The following is a 19257-nucleotide window of genomic DNA, read 5'->3' as shown; positions in this document are numbered from 1 at the left end:
CAGGATAGAGAGAAATGGAGAGAGGAAGGGAAGACAGAGAGGGGGAGAGGAAGATAGACACCTGCAGACCTGCTTCACCGCTTGTGAAGCGACTCCCCTGCAGGTGGGGAACTGGGGGGCCTCGAACCTGGATCCTCATGCCGGTCCTTGCATTTTGTGCCACGTGCGCTTAATCCGCTGCGCTACCACCCGACTTCCTTATTATTTATTTATTTATTTATTTATTTATTTTAGCTTTTATCAGAGTGCTACACAGCTCTGGCTTACGGTGGTTTTGAGGGATTAAGCCTGGGCCTTCTCCTTTGCCCCCTCTTTTAAATCTTGACTATAAAATACATAAGCAAACAAATAAAAGAAAAAAAACAACCAGAGTGATTTTTTTTTTCTTCACTGTCTGCTTTAACACTCTTACACACAAATCCCATACAAAATCTGGCCATAACTTTATCTAATATTTTTCCTTAAAAATCTATCTTTCCTATAATGACATCTGTGATCAAAGAGAAGGTTCACTGCAGATCACAACAAATGTGACTATGGATAATAGTGATCTGATCAATTAGCATCAGACAGTTTGCATGAAATAACAATCAATGTACAAAGCAGTTCCTTTTCCATAAAAACAAACAATAACTAATGATTACTTTGGCCTTTAAATTTCTTTGGTTAAAAAATGTAAGCTCCACAGTAATAAGCATTTTGTTTGTAAAATAATTCAGTATCTGTCTTAAATAGTATACCTGGCTCTAAAGAAGAACTTGTTAAATGAGCAACAATATATAGACTTACCATTAGCTCAATATCACTGCCAATTATATAAAGCTGATCTTCCATGGAAAGTTTTCTATTCAAATGGGCAAGGACATATGTGATTCCAGGTAAACGCACAGCAGGACTAGTGAGAAGACTTCCCCAGAGGGCACTGTAGAATGCTGACTGGTCCACTGCAGCGGCAACCTTTTCCAATAACGTATTTGTTCTGAGATACAAAATTAAGTTTCTTTAAGAACAGCAAAACTTAGCTCCCAATGCTAATGATAAATCACTACTCTTTTCTGAAATGAACCAAAGCTGTAGTTATATGCTCTGCTTTGATGATAAGTGTGATAATTTGAAGCAGAATAGAGTTTAGAGTTATAAGGTTCTAGATTTAAGTCCTGGTCTCTCCATTTACTAGCTGTGTAATGTGGGGAAATCACTTAGTCTTTCCTTAGTTCAATTTCCTATATATCTCATGAAGATATTAAAAACACCTCAAGTTCTATCGCAGAGGCTACTAAATACCACATACATTTTATGTAATAGTAATACTATAGCAGTATAGATTTTCTGTGAATGTCTACAAAATCTTAAAGGATAATCCCAAATATGTCCTTCTCTTTTATGTCATACTATATAATCCACAACAAATTCAATGAGTGAGGCCAGTGATAAAAATTAAGGAAGTTAACATTTAATGATTACTTTAGATTTATTTTAAGTATAAGTATAAAGAATGTAATACATAAAAGGCTATTATGTTGTAGTAGGGTTAAAGTCAACTAATCTGATGATTGGTTCTACTGTATAATTGCTTAGTGCCTTAATACTAACATAGTAATCCCTCCTGGCTTCAATCTAGATTCACTGAAAGAAATGTTTACAAGTGGGGTAGGGGAAATAGTATATTGGTTGGTTAGGCAAAGAGACTTTTATGCCTGAGGCTCCAAAGTCTCAGGTTAAATCCTCTGCACCACCATAAACCAGAGCTGAGCAAGACAAGTTTACAACAGTTTTTTTTTTTTTCCACAAGCAGGAAAGATGTCAAAGTGAAAGTACAAACTGATTTATTACAGATAGTATACCCCAAGAAATGTGGACTGGGCGGTTCCCAAGGGAGGAAATAGCCTGTGTGCCAATTCTTTTTACAAAACTTGTGTGGAGTAAGTGGCAAGACATAATGCTGTGTTCTGCTTGCTTGTGTCTCTCAAGTTACACATGCTAAAACCATAACCCCCCAAAAGTGATGGCATTAGAAGGTGGAACCTTCCAAGGATACAGTGTCATGAGGGTAGAGGCTTCATGAATGAAACTTGGGTTCTCAAGAAAGAAACTCCACAGAGTTCCCTAATTCCTTTTATTACACAGACAAGACCAGGAATTAGGGTCTCACCAAAATCTAACAATGCTCACACCTTGACCTTGGACTTGTAGTTTATGAAACTGTGAGAAATAAAATACTATCGTTTCTAAGTTTCTGAGCCTGAAGCATTTTGGTAGTGCAGCCTAAGAATAAACACATAAAATAAACATAGTGATACCACAATCATATAGAACATTATTTCATTTCTATGTAAGAATTTAAAATGATGACTAGTATAAGTGATATTAGTTCTATGCTTCCATTAGGAACACAATTATAATGACTTAAAACAAATGATTTCTAAAATTTTTAAAAAAAGAAAGTTAATGAAAGGGTCCGAGAACAGCACAGTGGATAAAGCATTGGATAGTCAAGCAGGAGGTCCTGAGTTCAATCATCGGCAGCCCATGTATCAAAGCGATGTCTGGTTCTTTCTCTCTCCTCCTGTCTTTTTCATTAATAAATAAAATCTTAGGGGAAAAAAAAGTGAATGAAAGCAAATGGACAACTACTGAAGATAACATTTTTCCTAAAGTAGCTTATAGAAGTAATTTAGAAACTGGGAGAAAATACACCGGTTGATGAGCACACGTGTTACAATACACAAGGACCGGGAGTCAGGTGGTAGCGCAGAAGGTTAAATGCACGTGGCTCAAAGCGCAAGGACCAGCGTAAGGATCCCGGTTCCAGCCCCCGGCTCCCCACCTGCAGGGGAGTTGTTTCACAGGTGGTGAAACAGGTCTGTAGGTGTCTATCTTTCTCTTCCCCTCTCTGTCTTCTCCTCTCTCCATTTCTCTGTCCTATCCAACAACAACGACATCAATAGCAATAATAAATACAACAATAAAACAAGGGCAACAAAAGGGAATAAATAAATATTTTAAAAAAATACACAAGGACTCAGGCTGAAGTGCCTGGTCCCCATCTGCAGGGGATGCTGCCCAAGCAGTGAAGTAGCACTGCATAGGCCCCTCTTTCTCCCTATCTTCCCCATACCTCTTGATTTCTGTCTCTAGCCAATAAATATTCAATAACAAATAAAAGAGTAATTCAGTATTTTCAAGGTTAGGTTTCTTTCTATATCACAGGAACAAATACACAAATAAAATAGAGTGCTGGTCAAAGCACTAGGACTACTTAAATCAAAATTATTATGTGTACTCATAAAGTAAATTTAGTGCTTTTAATTTCCCCAACTCTACTCATTAATTTCCTTTTTGGTAAAACTAGTAAAAAAAAATATTTAAAGAAAATGAAAACTGGGGTGGAGAGATAGCATAATGGTTATGTAAAAAAACCTCTCATGCCTTAGGCACCAAAGCTCTCAAATTCAATCCCCAGCTGGTACTACCATAAGCCAGAATGAAGCAGTGCTCTGGTGGGAAAAAAACTAACCCTATACATCAACTACAACTATTTTTTTATATTTTATTTTTAACATTTTATCTATGTATTTTTAATAGAGACAGAAAGAAATTGAGAGGGAAGGAGGAGACAGAGAGGGAGACACCTGTAGCACATAGCTCCTGATGTTTGCCCTTGCAGCTGGAGACCAGGGACCTGAACTTGGGTCCTTGAATACTGTTATGTGTGTGCTCTGTCATGTGTAATAAATAAAACTAAAATACAAAGAAAAATAATTGACTCCAAAACAGATATAATACCTTTCACTGGGAATTTAAAATATTAAGACTGTTATGTCAACAGCTACTGAAACTTAGCACTAAGCTATTTTATACCATTAACATTTATTTCTTTATTCCCTTTTTGTTGCCCTTGTTTTTGTAGTTATTATTGTTGTTGTTGGACAGGACAGAGAGAAATGGAGAGAGGAGGGGAAGACAGAGAGGGAGGGAGAAAGATAGACACCTGCAGACCTTTACCACTTGTGAAGTGACTCCCCTAACAGGTGGGGAGCTGGGGACTCGAACCTGGATCCTTATGCTGGTCCTTGCACTTTGCGCCATGTGCATTTAACCCGCTGTGCTACCGCCCGACTCCCTACCATTAACAATTTTAAAACTGTTGGCACTTAGCCCAGGTTTCTCTTTGTCTCAGTGGATCTAAATGTTCTATTGTGTTGTTATTTAAATTATGAGTCACAATTTTTTCAATGACTTATATGTGCTAAGTCACAGACTAACTGAATTTATTATTACACAGTGACAAAAGAAACTGAATAAGATTGGAAATGTGGAAAAGGCTTCCAAAATTTATAGCATCTGTCAAGTTAGGATTTGAATCTAGTCCAACCTCCCAAGTCTGTGCTTTCACTACCTCAGTATAATTTCAATGCTATAGAAATATATATAAAAGTGTTTAGAGTAATTGTTTTTTTCTTTTTTAAAGATTTTATTTATTTATGAGAAAGATAGGAGAGAGAAAGAACCAGACATCACGCTGGCACATGTGCTGCCGGGGATCAAACTTGGGACCTCATGCTTCAGAGTCCAAAGATTTACCACTGTGCCACCTCCCAGACCACCCATATTTGTTTTTTTAGTTGGCTATATAAATAACAGTGTCATCTCACCTCTCATAGTACTCTGATCCTTCTTCTAAGCCAGGAAGAATACCAGTTAACAATCCTTGTAGACCAGGCTTTAGTGTTTTACCTAAAGGTAAGTAGTATATTTCATACAAGCTTAGCAGTGTTGGCTTCACAGACATAGCAGCATTTGCAAGAAGAGGAAATAATCCAGAGCTGTTGAAAAATAAATAAATGGGTAGGAGGAGCAAAATAACTATAAAATATTAATTTATATATACCCATGTACATATAAATCTTTTATTGGTTGCCAATGTAAATTAAGCTTATCGTTTTTATATGATATCTTGTACAATGATGACTTCTGTGTTCATTAAACCAACCAAGTCCAATTATTTGAGTTTCATATTAAAAACCTAGTACTTATTTCACAGCTTTTACGCAGCTTTTAAACAGAATTGTATCTTCTCCCCTGCCCCAATGCAATCCTCGTCTAAAATTTATACTTTAAGATGTGCTATCACTAGCCATGTGATTAACCAAAAGCTATAAACCTATCCTTGACTGACTCTACCTTAAAATCAAATACCAAGGTTATTCTCCAAATCATTTCCTTTGAGATTTTTTTGAATATAGTAAATTCTCTGCTTCCACCATATAGTTCCTTAGAGACAACCATTATATCTTGATAATATTTTAACAAGCACTGCGTCAGCACTGTTATGAGATAAATAACTGTCCTCGGCACACCTTTTCATTGATTTACTATTGCCTATGAGGTAAAGTCTAACTGCCTACTGTGGTTTTTGATACCCTGAATACCACATGCCAATGGACAAGCCCTATCTGCTCACTTGTTTTACTCCTGTACTGGACTCTCTGCTCTAGCTACACTTAAGGATTTCTTTTAGGTTCTCTTTAGAACAACCCACATTCCTTTTAGTGTTCAGGTCATTGCACATGCTGGTCTGACCAATAGAATTCCTACTCCATTATTTACACTGTCTTTGTTGGAGTGCTCCTAGACCTTCAGCGCTCAGTCCAAGTCATTTCCTTATGGAGATTTTTTTTTCTTTTTTAAATTTTTTAATATTTATTTATTTTCCCTTTTGTTGCCCTTATTTTTTTTTTATTGTTGTTGGAGTTATTATTGTTGCTGTTGTTGATGTCGTCGTTGGATAGGACAGAGAAAAATGGAGAGAGGAGGGGAAGGCAGAGAGGGGGAGAGAAAGATAGACACCTGCAGATCTGCTTCACTGCCTGTGAAGCGACTCCCGTGCAGGTGGGGAGTCGAGGGCTTGAACCGGGATCCTTATGCCAGTCATTGCACTTCACACCACACTTAACCCACTTCGCTCCCACCAGACTCCGGGGAGATGGTTTTCTAATTGAACACTATGGTAGGGTCCTTATCAAATGCCTCCATTGTTCCCAATACTTTTAAACTGTGTAGTTATTTATTAATAATAATTCTGCATATACCAAAACCATGAAATCAAATACTTCTGTATCTTCCCAATCATTTAACTGTAAAATAGCAAAATAAAGTACCTAAAATTCTTGCACTAGTAAGATGTTTCCAAACTTTTAGCTTTTACTGCAAAAACTATGAATTGAAGAAAATTTTCCAACAGTTATCACTGTGGCTAGCTGCCTGCTTGATGGCTCTAGTGCTCCCTCCTGTGTTCCTGGTGACTGTGTTTCTCTCTCTCTCTTTTTCTTTTCTTTGATGGAGGACTAGAGACAGGATGAGAAAAGGGGAGGAAGGGATATGGGAGTAGCAGAGTCCTCTAGCACTGCTCCACCACTAGTGACGCTTTCCACATGCAGGTAGGAACAGGGCTTAACATGGGTCCTCACATGTTAATATGTGTGTGCCAACATCTGGCCCCAATTAAAAGTTTATTTACAGTGCACAAAGACCCAGGTTCAAAGCCCTGGCCCCACCTGTAGGGGGAAAGCTTTACAGGGCTGCAGGTGTCTCCCTGCCTCTTTCTCTATCTCCCCCTCCCATCTCAATTTCTCTCTGTTTCTGTTTAATAAATAAATAAAGTAAATTTTAAAAGTCTATTTATATGTAGATTGTACATATAAATAAACAGGCATTCTTTTTTTTTTTTTCTTGCCTCCAGGGTAACTGCTGGGGCTCAGTGCCTGCGCCATGAATCCACTGCTCCTGGCAGCCATCTTTTCCACTTTTTGTTGTTGTTATTGGATAGGACAGAGAGAAATTTAAGAGAGGAGGGGAAGACAGAAAGGTGGAGAGAAAGACAGACACATGCAGACCTGCTTCAGAGCTTGTGAAGCGACCCCCCTGCTGGTGGGGAGCCAGGGGCTCATACTGAGATCCTACACCAGGCCCTGCACTTTGCACTATGTGTACTTAACCCAGTTCGCTACTGCCTGGTCCCCTGTACAATATTCTTACCTATATAAAAAAAGATCTTTGGCAAGTCGCTTAGGTCCAATGATTTTGAAGATAATTTCATATGTTTCAAGTGCCTTCCGATGAACTCCACCTGGTAACGCTGGATGTAGACATTGAGCTAGGCGTTTGCCTATGGTCAACTTTTTGGGTACTACCTGGTACTTGGCATTATTTTGTAAAACCTTAAAGAAAACATTTGAGAAAAACAAACAAACAAAAATGTTACAGTTCATTTTATTTTTACTTTCTAGCACAGCATTATGAAAACACTTACGATTTCTTTATACTCTAGAAAAAAAAATTAGAAGATGCCAAGGTAAATTTTATTTCTGTTAGTTACATGTATCAACTTATTTATTATACATTGTTTTGAAACTTGGGGGGGGGATAGACAGAATTTCTTCACTGGATGAAACATACATATTTGCTTAATTTATTCAAGCATAATTTTTTTTTTTTTTTTTTTTTTACCAGAGCACTGATCAGGTCTGGTTTACAGTGGTGCTGGGGATTGAACCTGGGACCTTGGAGACTCAGGCATGAAAAGTTTTTTTTTTAATGTTTTTATTATATTTATTTATTTATTGACTAGAGACAGCCAGAAATTGAGAGGAAGGAGGAGACAGAGAGAGGGAGAGACAGAGAGACACCTGCAGCACTGTTTCACCACTTGTGAAGCTTTCCCCCTACAGGTGGGGATCAGGGGACTTGAACCTGGATCTTTGTGTATTGTAATATGTGCACTCAACCAGGTACGCCACCACCCAGCCCCAAAATCTTTTTACATAACCATTATGCTATCTACCCAGCCCTTTTGTTAGATATAACGGGCCAGGGTATAATTTATAGATATGTACAAGCCACCCAATGAAGGTAAGTTATTTTAAAGTTATCTTTATTTATTTAATGGATAGAGACAGCCAGAAATCAAGAGGGGAGGAGATGATAGAGAGGGAGAGAGACAGAGAGACACCTGCAACACTGCTTCACCATTCGCAAAGCTTTCTCCCTACAGCTTCAAGCCCCTGGCTTGAACCTGGGTCCTTGTGCCTTGTAATATGCTCAACCAGGTGCACCACCACCTGGTCCCAGAGGTCAGTTATTTAAGCAACAAAAAGAACTTAAAATGTAGTTGTTCAAAGTACTGTGTAAAGTGCTAATAAAATGCTACAAAATGAATATGCAGAACATTCCAGAACTAGAAATTATTAGAACTGCACAGTAAATCTTTTATTTTGTAAATATTTTACAAAATGGTGAATGGAGGTTAAATATACTAAAAATGATGTGTCGGGAGTCGGGTGGTAGCAGCGAGTTAGGTGCACATGGTGCAAAGCGAATTTGAGCCGCTGGCTCCCCACCTGCAGGGGAATCGCTTCACAAGTGGTGAAGCAGGTCTGCAGGTGTCTTTCTCTCCTCCTCTCTGTCTTCCTCCCCTCTCTCCATTTCTCTCTGTCCTATCTAACAATGATGGCATCAATAACAACAACAATAACTACAACAACAATAAAAAACAAGGGCAACAAAAGGAAATAAATATTTTTTTTACAAAAAAGATCTGTCAAAAGCAGCACATGAGAGAATCAGCATTCTCTTCCAGTTTATAAAATAGAAATTCTAATTGAGTCCTACTTAGATATAATATATTACAACTATGACCGTTTAAATATAATTAGTAGAAATAATGCTAGACTTTAAATGACAAGCAAATTAAGGCAATACACCAGTAAGTATACAGCTAAGAAAAATGTTTTTGTTTTTACAAACTACCAGTTTTCCATTTATAAAATATTAATTCAGATTCTGGACACAGAAGCAGAGAGTAAATATTTATATATGTTTTAGTTAATAGCAGAAGTACCTCTGTAAAAGGAATTTAATGATATAACACAAAATGCTGTGATAAAGAAATTCTAATTATAAAGTGTGCTTTTTAAACACATCTCTGAGTTGGAAAACACATATATCAGATAAAATTTTATGTTTACAAAAATTAATAAAAGAGGCCAGTCAGTTGTGTACCATATTAAATGCACACATGATAGTGTGCAAGGATCCAGGTTCAAGCCCCTGGACCCCAGGTTCAAGTCCCTGGTCCCCTGGAGAGAAGCTTTATGAGCAGTGAAGCAGTGCTGCATGTGTCTCTCTTTCCTATTATCCCCCTCTATTTCTCTCTGTTTCTATCAAATAAATAAATATTTTTTAATTAAAAATGTTACTTTAGGGCAAGGGTAGATAGCATAGTAGTTATGCAAAGAGACTCTCATGCTGGAGGCTCTGAATTCCCAGGTTCAATATTCAACACCGCAATAAGTCAGAGCTGTGCAGTGTTCTGGTTAAAAAAAAAAAAGTGTTACATTAAAATATGCTGGGCTAGCTTTGCGGGGGCGGGGGGGAGGGAGAGACGAGGAACTCGTGGCAGAGGGGGAAAGCAATGCGATGCCTTTGTTGATCAGAGACAATGCCTTTATATCTTTTGAAATGGAAGTGGCAGGTCGGAAAAGGAAATGGCTAGGAGAGGGGGTGGAGAAAAGAAAAAAGCTCGAGATAGAAAGCTTCCATAGCAGCTGTTGTGAAGGTTCTAAGGAATAGGAAAAACCAATACCCTGCAGGCAGGGCGGGTCTCAGGCAAAACAATGATTATGTAAATAGACCATAGTATCAAAGATGGAGCAGGGTTAATGTCCAACAAAAATATTTTTAGGTACTCTTGATCAATCCTTGTTTTGTTTCACTATTGTTTTAAGTTTTGTCATGCCGTGGATATCGTGCATTTTGTTATCTAGAAAATAGTGAAAGTTAAATAAATGTAAAACACTACTTGGTATTTACTTTGGCAAACTAACTTGCACAATAAGTGAACTACTTTAAAATACAGTTTCTAGCATGTCTGCAGCAAAAGGTAAAGGACTAAACTTGAGATTTTACTGTGGAGCTAGGATAAGGGTTATGCAGAAACATTTTCATGCCTGAAGCACTTTTTGTTCAATTCCCAGCACCATCAGAGGTGGGAGTGTAGCAGAGCTCTGGTAAGAAAAATAAATGAAAAGAAAAAGAAAGAAATTTACATCAAACTTCAAATGATAAATGTTAGAGTTAATTGTCAAATAGAAGTCTATCCATTTAACATTAGGGTAAATGTTTGACACACTGAAAATGAAAGTTTTTCTTGTAAAATGTCACAAGGAAAATTTATAGCAAGTATTAGGCTAAAAATGAATGTCCTTGGTGCGGCTGACAAATTTCTTTCCTGATAATTATATGATAAGCTGTTTGATGTTAAAAGTCACCAAAAGAGCTTTCCTGTCTGTTCCACTGGTTTATTTTTAATATTCAGAAATCTCCCTATTCAATAACTACTAAGAAAAAAAAATTTAATCCCCAAACTCAAAAATATGGATGTGAAGTAAAGAAAAAAAATGGTTAAAATTCAAAGCTATGATTTGATCACTGATGCCACCATAGTGGCATAGTGGGGGGAAAAAAAGCTATTCAAAGTGAAGATCCAAGGCCTACACAAGTACTTATCACATTTTAAAAAGCAGTAAAACTATCAAAGACTTGCCAAAATATAATTTTTATTTTATTTTTTTACTACTATCATTTGGAAAGTAGACAGCAGTTCCTCTGCTCCATATTGCTCCCAGAAGTCCCCAACTATATTTAGTACACAATTACAGAAACTCATCAGTCTTCAGTTAACATATTGCTTTGTCTTGTTTTTTTTCTACTGACAGTAACTATATTTTTCAAGAACTGTTATTGCTTACCTTAGAAATATACCTGCCAACTTTGACATAAAACTTAGAAAGTAAAACAGCAGTTCCAAAAGTAATTCAGAGGTTAAATAGTGTTTCTATGTTATTTATTGCAAGATTTAGAGAAATTCAAAACACACAGAAAGGTTTTTATTACTCCTTTTCATAAAATGGGTAAAGACAGATATATACCTTATTAAGTTTTCCAAGTGCTGATATCAAATCTGCCCATTCACTGGAGTATTCAAAATTCTTTAGTGCTTTGTCAATTGCAGCAACATAATTTCTGTACTTGGAGTCACTCAATAGCTCCAGCTCTTCTGTGTTCATCCTCCCACAGCGTCCCACTAGAGACCAGCTCCACAGTCATGTAAAATCATTACCTAAAAAAGAGTTTGTAAAAGCAACCAAAGTTACAAGGTAAAGTATTAAAATGAGTTAAGACATACTTGCTTCAGGAGTTGGGCGGTGGCGCAGTGTGCTAAGGTCACATGGCTCAAACAAAATGCAAGGAGCAGCATAAGGATCTCAGTTCGAGCCACCCGCTCCCCACCTGCAGGGGGTTCATTTCACAGGTGGTGAAGCAGGTATGCAGGTATCTACTTTCTCTCTCCTTCTCCGTCTTCCCCTCCTCTCTCCATTTCTCTCTGTCCTATCCAACAATGACATCAACAACAACAATAACTATAACAATAAAACAACAGGGCAACAAAAGAGAAAATAAATAATAATAAAAAAAGAATAAATGACCTGACTGAAAGGGGAGTTGTAAGCAATATGTACAAAATGAGATTCTAGGAGTTGGACGGTAGTTTGAGCATGCATTATAATGAGCGAGGATTAGGTTCAAGTCCCAGCTCCCCACCTACTGGGGGAAAGTTTCACAAGTGGTGAAGCAGTGCTGCAGGTGTCTCTCTTTCTCTCTCTCTTCCTAGCTACCCCATCCCTATCAATTTGTCTCTATCAAAAAAAAAAGAAAAAAACATTCTTTTTTTAATATTTAATTTTTTTAAATTTTTTAAATCTTTATTTATTTGATAGAGACAGCCAGAAGCTGAGAGGAAGGGGAGATGTTGGGCATTACACCAGCCCCCCTGCTCCATCGCTGATGCTGTGGTCTATTTCCATAATCATTGTTTTGCCTGAGACCCGCCTTGTCTGCAGGGTATTGGTTAATCCCACTGGTTAGAACCTTCACAACAGCTGCTATAGAAGCTTTTTACCTTCGCGCTCTTTTCTCCAACCCCTCTCCTAGCCATTTTCTTTTCCTACTTGTCACTTCTGGTTTCTAAGATATAAAAAGCATTGTCTCTGATCAATAAAGGATTGCATTGCGTTCCCGCTCCACCATGAGTTCCTGGTTCCTCTCCTGCAATGCTAGCCCGGCAGGGAGACAGAGAGAGGAGACAGAGAGACATCTGCAGCACTGCTTCACCACTTGTGAAGCCTTCCCCCTGCAGGTGGGGACCAAGGGCTCGAACCCAGGTCCCTGCAAATTGTAACATGTGCACTCAACCAGGTGTGCCACCACCTGGCCCCCCAAAAAGACATTCTACTCTGTTGTATGCTTTACATTGAGTTGTTCTAGTTCTCCCCTGCCAAGAGAACTGGATCAGTCCAGTTAATTTCGCGGGCAGCTTGGCCCCGCCCCTAGGAACCTCGAGAGAGGGTTTCAGAGTTCCAGAGTTCCAGAGTTCGAGAGTAAGGCAGAGTTGGAGAGTTCCGGAGTTAGAGAGAGTGCTTGCGCCGCAGCGAGAAAGAGGCAGCAGAGTTCTGTTTGGTGATTAGTTTGGTTTAGTTTATGAATCGTTGTTCCTGAATAAAGAAATACAGCTTCCCTGCCCAGCTGTATGTCTCTGGTCGTCTCTGTTACCCGCCCGAGAAGCTAGCCCGGCCAGCTAGAGCCTCCGAATTTTTAACAACACTACTCCCCCTGAGGAAAAAAAAAAAACTCTGAAGAGGTAACAATAGGCTCTCAAGTGGGATATAAGAGATGCTGTAGACTGAATTGTGCATCCAAGGGCTGACTTAAAGTTACGGTAGTCCCCAGACTAAGGATTCTCAGGGCTAATTTTCAATTGGTAAGTAGTGTGTTCCAGTTTATAAATTCTATTACTAGGCAAAGGATGTCTCATATGACCTAGTAAAGGCAGGTTTTGCTTTGATTTTTTTTTTTCTCTTGGCATAGTAAAATATAATTGCTTAGGGATCCTAGTTATGAGATGACAAGATATATAGTTCAGAATGTGGACTGATAGTTTTATTACATATTTGGGCTTAATCACATCCTGTTTGTATTAACCATGTCTATAGAAACAAGTTGTATGAAGAATTTGAGGTTGGGGGTAGACAGCATAATGCTTATGCAAAGAGACTTTCATGCCCAAGGTTCTGAAGTCTCAGGTTCAATCCCCTGTACCACCATAAACCAGAGCTGAGCAGCGCTCTGATAAAAATAAATAAATGGAATAGAATAAAGAGAATTTGATGGGGCTAGGTGGTGGCCACACTTGGTTGAACACACATGTTAACAATGATCAAGGACCCAGGTTCCAGCCCCGACCACCTGCAGGGGGAAAGCTTTGCAAATTGTGAAGCAGGGCTGCAGGTGTCTTCTCTTTTTCTATCTTCCCCTACCCTCTTGATTTATGTTTCTCTCTCTCTAATAAATAAAAATAATTTTAAAAAGAATTTGAAAAGTCTCAACTAAACTTTGAATTTGGGATATAACATGCATTTTTCAAAAAATCTTTTTTTTTAATGTTTAGCATCTGCTAATATTCAAATCTATTTGATTTTCCCGTGAATACACTAACAGGCATAAGTTAGCATGAAGGCAACATTTAAAAAAAAATCTTAGAGAGCGGGCCATGACACACTTGGTTGAACTCATACATTACCATGCACAAAGAACCAGGTTTGAGCTTCTGCGGCTCCCCACCTGCAGGAGGGAAGCTTCAAGAGTGGTCTACAGGTGTCTTTCTTTCTCTCCCTCTCCCCTCTCAACTTCTCTCTTATGCAATCAAGTAAATGTGGGAAAAAAAATAAATCAAAATTATCAGTTTGGCCATACTCTGTTTTTCCAATTAGGAAGACTTTATGCAAAGAGACTCTCTTGCCTCAGGCTCTGAAGTCCCAGGTTCAACCCCCTGCGTACCACCATAAGCCATAGCTGAACAATGCTCCAGTTAGAGAGAAAGAAAAAAGAGAGAGAGGGAGAGATACTACAGATCTTGTGAGCTTCCCCAGTGTCATGGTACACCCAGGTAGTGCTGGAGCTTGAACCTGACTTCCCTGTACAAGACATGTGCTCTATCAAGTGAAATAAATATCTCTTAGCTCTGAGGTTACCTTTTTTTTTCTTTTCTTTACTGGGTGCACTAACAGCTTACAGTCAGTAGTGAAATACAGTAGTTTGTACATGCATAACATTTCTCAATTTTCCACATAACAATTCAACCTCCTCTAGGTCCATGTTTCAGGACCTGAACCCTCCCACCCAAGAGTCTTTTACTTTGGGAGAGTACATCAGAGGTTACTTTTTTTTTTTTTTTAATACAGTACAAGATAAAGAACAAGAATAGCAGTGACCAAAATGACTGCACAGTTACTCAGAATAATTTGAAAGATATACACACAAGATGAAGGACAACTCTTTAGTTTCCCTACAAAGCACATTACTACAAAGTAATAATTTAGCTTAAATTTTGAAAAAAAAAATTTCTTGATAAAAAGTATTAGAAAAGAAAATGAAAGGGGCTGGGTGGTGACACACCTGGTCCAGCAAACATGTTACAATGCATAAGGTTCTAGGTTCAATCTCCCAGCCGCACCCCTGCTGCAAGGGAAAGCAGTGCTGGTGAAGATCTCTCTCTGTCTCTCTCCCTATCTCCTTTTCCCTCACAATTTCTGTTTTTATCCAATAAACAAATATTTTTAAATGATAGAAATTAAAATAATTAAAATATTCTTCAACATAGAATTAAAATTAATCCAATGCTTATTACAAAGAAAACTTAATATTTTTCAATAAAAATAATTATAAAAGAATATTCTCAATAGTAGAAATAAACCTAGCACTCAACAACAACAACAAAAAACTTGATATATGAATTAAAATAAAATGATGCTGGGTGAGAGTAGATAGCATAGTGTTATACAAAGCTTCATGCCTGAAGCTCCAAAATCCCAGGTTCAGTCCCCTGCACCACCATAAACCAGAGCTGAGCAGTGCTCTGGTGAAAATAAATAAATAAATAAATAAATAAATAAGCAAACAAAAAAAAATGAAGCTAACTATATATATTAAACAGAATATTTCCATAATCTAGGGGATACTTAACTGTTTGTAAACAAATTTTATAGCCCATGGAAAAAAAATTTTTTTTTTTTTCCTCCTCCAGGGTTATTGCTGGGCTCGGTGCCTGCACCATGAATCCACCGCTCCTGGAGGCCATTTTTTTTCCCCCTTTTGTCGCCCTTGTTGTAGCTTCCTTGTGGTTATTATTATTGCCCTTGTTGACGCAATTCGTTGTTGGATAGGACAGAGAGAAATGGAGAGAGGAGGGGAAGACAGAGAAGGGGAGAGAAAGATAGACACCTGCAGACCTGCTTCACCGCCTGTGAAGCGACTCCCCAGCAGGTGGGGAGCCGGTGGCTCGAACTGGGATCCTTACGCGGGTCCCTGCGCTTTGCGCCACATGCGCTTAACCCCCTGCGCCACCGCCCGACCCCCGGAAAAATTTTTTATCCTAACTAAAAAGTAACCCCATATAGTTTTAAGGCTTATTTCCTTTGTAAAATTTATAAAGCTGTTTCAAACATAAAATCATTAGAATAATACACCCCCACACATTAAGATGCAAATTCAATTATCCCTAAGCATCTAAAAAATGGGATAAAATATCACATGCGATAATGTATCAGTATTTTAATTAAATGTCTTTATATTTGGGGATTTATATAAAAGGCTTCATAATGGACACAAAATTGTGTGTCTGGACGTCGGGTGGTAGCGCAGCGGGTTAAACACAGGTGGCGCAAAAGTGCATGGACTGCCTTAAGGATCCCGGTTTGAGCCCCGCCCCCCACCTGCAAGGGAGTTGCTTCACACACGGTGAAGCGGATCTGCAGGTGTCTATCTTTCTCTTTTCTCTACCCCTCGCTGTCTTCCCCATTTCTCTCCATTTCTCTCTGTCCTATCCAACAAGAAACAACAGCAATGGCAACAATAATAATAACGGCAACAGCAAGGGTAGCAAAATAGGAAAAATGGACTCCAGGAGCAGTGGATTCGTAGTGTAGGCACTGAGCCCCAGCAATAACCCTAGAGTAAAAATAAATAAATAAATAAGCAAACAAAATAAACAGATAAGTTAAGGTGAAACCAAACAATAATACACAAGATGAAAGAATAATATAATCCTGCTGAAAGGTTACACTGTAGGAGTAAGATGTAACTAGATAGTCTAGTAAATTCTGAGGTATCTAATAAGACTAGAACCAAATAAATGTGGTTTAATTATTGTGAAAAGATGTATACAGATTTCCTTTATAAAAATCCTCTAAAACATTGAAATACCATGAACTGTTATTACTATCATGCAGGTCCTTTCTTATTTCTCATTCTTGTTTCTTAAATTTCCTTTTTTTTTTTTTTAAATTTCTTTAGGATATTATTCCAGTACAACAATATAGCCTGTCACATACTGCTGCTTTCTGCTCTGAACTTCCTTTTTTAATTTTTTACTGGGGGGATTAATGGTTTATAGTAAACTGAGTTCATGGCACATGTGTAAAATTTCTGTTTTCAACAGATGAGTGGCTGAGCAAGTTGTGGTGTACATATACAATGGAATACTACTCAGCTATAAAAAATGGTGAGTGACTTCACCGTTTTCAGCTGATCTTGGATGGACTGAAAAATTCATGCTAAGTGAAATAAGTCAGAAACAGAAGGATGAATATGGGATGATCTCACTCTCAGGCAGAAGTTGAAAAACAAGATCAGAAGAGAAAACACAAGTAGAATCTGAACTGGAATTGGCGTACTGCAACAAAGAAAAAGTGTCTGGGGTGGGTGGGGGGAGAACATAGGTCCAAAAAGGATGACAGAGGACTTAGTGGGGGTTATATTGTTATATGGAAAACCGGGAAATGTTATGCATGTACAAACTATTGTATTTATTGTCGAATGTGAAACATTAATTTCCCAATAAAGAAATTTAAAAAATAAAATAAAATTTCTGTTTTCTGGAACACACTCTCATCCCCAGCCTAGGTCCTCCTGCACCATTACCTTCCAGGACCTGAAAGCCACCCTGCCTTCCAACCCCCAGACCATTATTTTGGTGCAATGAACCAATCCCAGTCCAAGTTATACTGTATGTTTCCTCTTTCTGTTTTTGTTTCTCAACTTCTTTTTTTTATTTCTTTTTTTTATTATTTTATTTATTCCCTTTTGTTTCCCTTGTTGTTTTATTATTGTAGTTATCGTTGTTGTTATTGATGTCATCGTTGTTGGATAGGAAAGAGAGAAATGGAGAGAGGAGGGGAAGATAGAGGGGGGAGAGAAAGATAGACACCTGCAGACCTGCTTCACCGCCTGTGAAGCGACTCCCCTGCAGGCGGGGAGCCGGGGCTCGAACCGGGATCCTTATGTCGGTCCTTGTGCTTTGCACCACGTGCGCTTAACCCGCTGCGCTACCGCCGCGGGACTCCCTCTCAACTTTTATCCATGAGTGAGATCATTCCATGTTCATCCTCTTTCTGGCTTATTTCATTTTACATGATTCCTTCAAGCTTTGAATGTGGTTGAGCACAAGGATTACCAGCAGCTCAAATACAAAAACGAAGTGGAAAAAAAAAAAAAAAACCTTCCAAAATCTCTTGACATTGCTTCCCAGCAGAGTCCATGAACTTCTCCCATGTGGCACTCACAACAGAATCCTTTTAATTTTTTTTCACTCTATTTTAAACAGTACCGTATCTTCCTAATCACAAGTTATAATTTGACTTTATTCCCTATTATAATAAATAACTAACCAACAAATTTCTTTTTAATTTTTATTTATTTATTTATTACACTTAAGTGGATTGCCATAGACAATACTTTATAGAAAGGACTTTTAACAATGGATCTTGATGCTTGATGCTCTGAAGTCCCAAGTTCAGTCCCCTGCACCACTATAAACCAGAACTGACCAGGATACATAGGCTCCTGTGCTGAATATGGGCCCCAGATCAAACTGGTGGGGTTTACAGTTAACAATATTGATATACTTTCCCCATATTTGGGAGCTACTCTCTTCCCTGATCCAGCTTTCTAGTACTTTTTCCAATTATGACACCATCTTCCCAGAGAATAACCTGGGCCCACCTACATATTAGATGTCAGGGGCAGGCAAAATCTAGTAAAGTCATGGGCCCCTTGGAATATACCTAAAATAGACCTACTAGCTTTTTCCAAAACGGAGACCCCAAATCTTCATCTGTAATAGTCTTGCCTTTAGGTTCATGATTAGTCAACAATTTGTTCTGCTTTACATCTTAACTCTTTTTCAGCCACCAGGTTCCAGATGCTACCATGATGCCAACCTGACTTCCCTGGGAAGATGACCCCACCATGTGTCCTGGAATCCCACCTCCCCAGATTCCTGCCCCACTAGGGAAAGAGAAAGACAGGCTGGGAGTATGGATCGACCTGCCAATGCCCATCTTCATCAAGGAAGCAATTACAGAAGCCAGACCTTCCAACTTCTGCACCCCATAATGATCCTGGGTCCATATATCAGAGGGTTAAAGATCAGGAAAGCTATGAAAGGAGGGGATTGGATAGGGAGTTCTGGGGGTGGGAATTGTGAGGAAATGTACTCCTCTTATACTATGATCTTGTCAATATTTCCATTTTATAAATGAAAATTAAAAAAAAAACAATGGATATTGAATAGTTTTCATCTGGACTATTTTTACTAGTCTTCTATTTTTATTACCCTACTTTCTCTAAGAACCAATTAATTTTACATAGCAAAAAAGTCTCAACATATTACTCCCAGCTGAAAGCTCAGAAAAATAAATTTGTAATCCATGAAAAATACTTTAGCCCAGAGTTTCCATTAGCATGTAAAAAGGACTCTTTATCAGTGATTAATTGTGACTCTCAAATACTTAGGAATGAAATGCAGACTCTTTATGGTGTGATTAAAGTCTTTCTATAAACTGGGCCCACTTGATTATTTATGTTTTTATTTCATAGAGACAGATGGAGAGAAACTGAAAAGGAACTGGGAGATAGGGAATGAGAAAAAGATACTTGTAGTACTGCTTCACTGTTTGTGAAGCTTCCCTCTGTAGGTGAGGACTATGGGCTTGAGCCCAGGTCCTTGCACAATGTAACATGTTTGCTCTACCGTGTGTATCACCACCCAGCCCTAATTGGACCCATCTGTAAATTCTTGTAATT

The 19257-nt window shown here is 38.3% G+C and overlaps 1 protein-coding gene across 2 annotated transcripts in view; it reads right to left on the bottom strand.

Moving 5' to 3' along the window:
- Window positions 1-19257, bottom strand: part of LOC132542701 (protein dopey-1-like) — a 54919-nt gene that overhangs the window by 18068 nt on the left and 17594 nt on the right. For both annotated transcript variants that reach the window (XM_060205439.1, XM_060205438.1), the window contains exons 2-5: window positions 10989-11179; window positions 7039-7220; window positions 4656-4826; window positions 790-979 (exon numbers count right to left, since the gene is read on the bottom strand). In XM_060205439.1, coding sequence (XP_060061422.1) covers window positions 790-979; window positions 4656-4826; window positions 7039-7220; window positions 10989-11126 — 681 coding nt within the window. In that variant the 5' untranslated portion in view covers window positions 11127-11179. The remainder of the gene's footprint in view (window positions 1-789; window positions 980-4655; window positions 4827-7038; window positions 7221-10988; window positions 11180-19257) is intronic.

This window comes from Erinaceus europaeus, chromosome 13, assembly GCF_950295315.1.
Source record: "Erinaceus europaeus chromosome 13, mEriEur2.1, whole genome shotgun sequence".
Classification (NCBI taxonomy): domain Eukaryota; kingdom Metazoa; phylum Chordata; class Mammalia; order Eulipotyphla; family Erinaceidae; genus Erinaceus; species Erinaceus europaeus.
The sequence above is the reverse complement of the archived record's forward strand: the minus strand, read 5'-3'. Positions and strand labels throughout refer to the sequence as shown.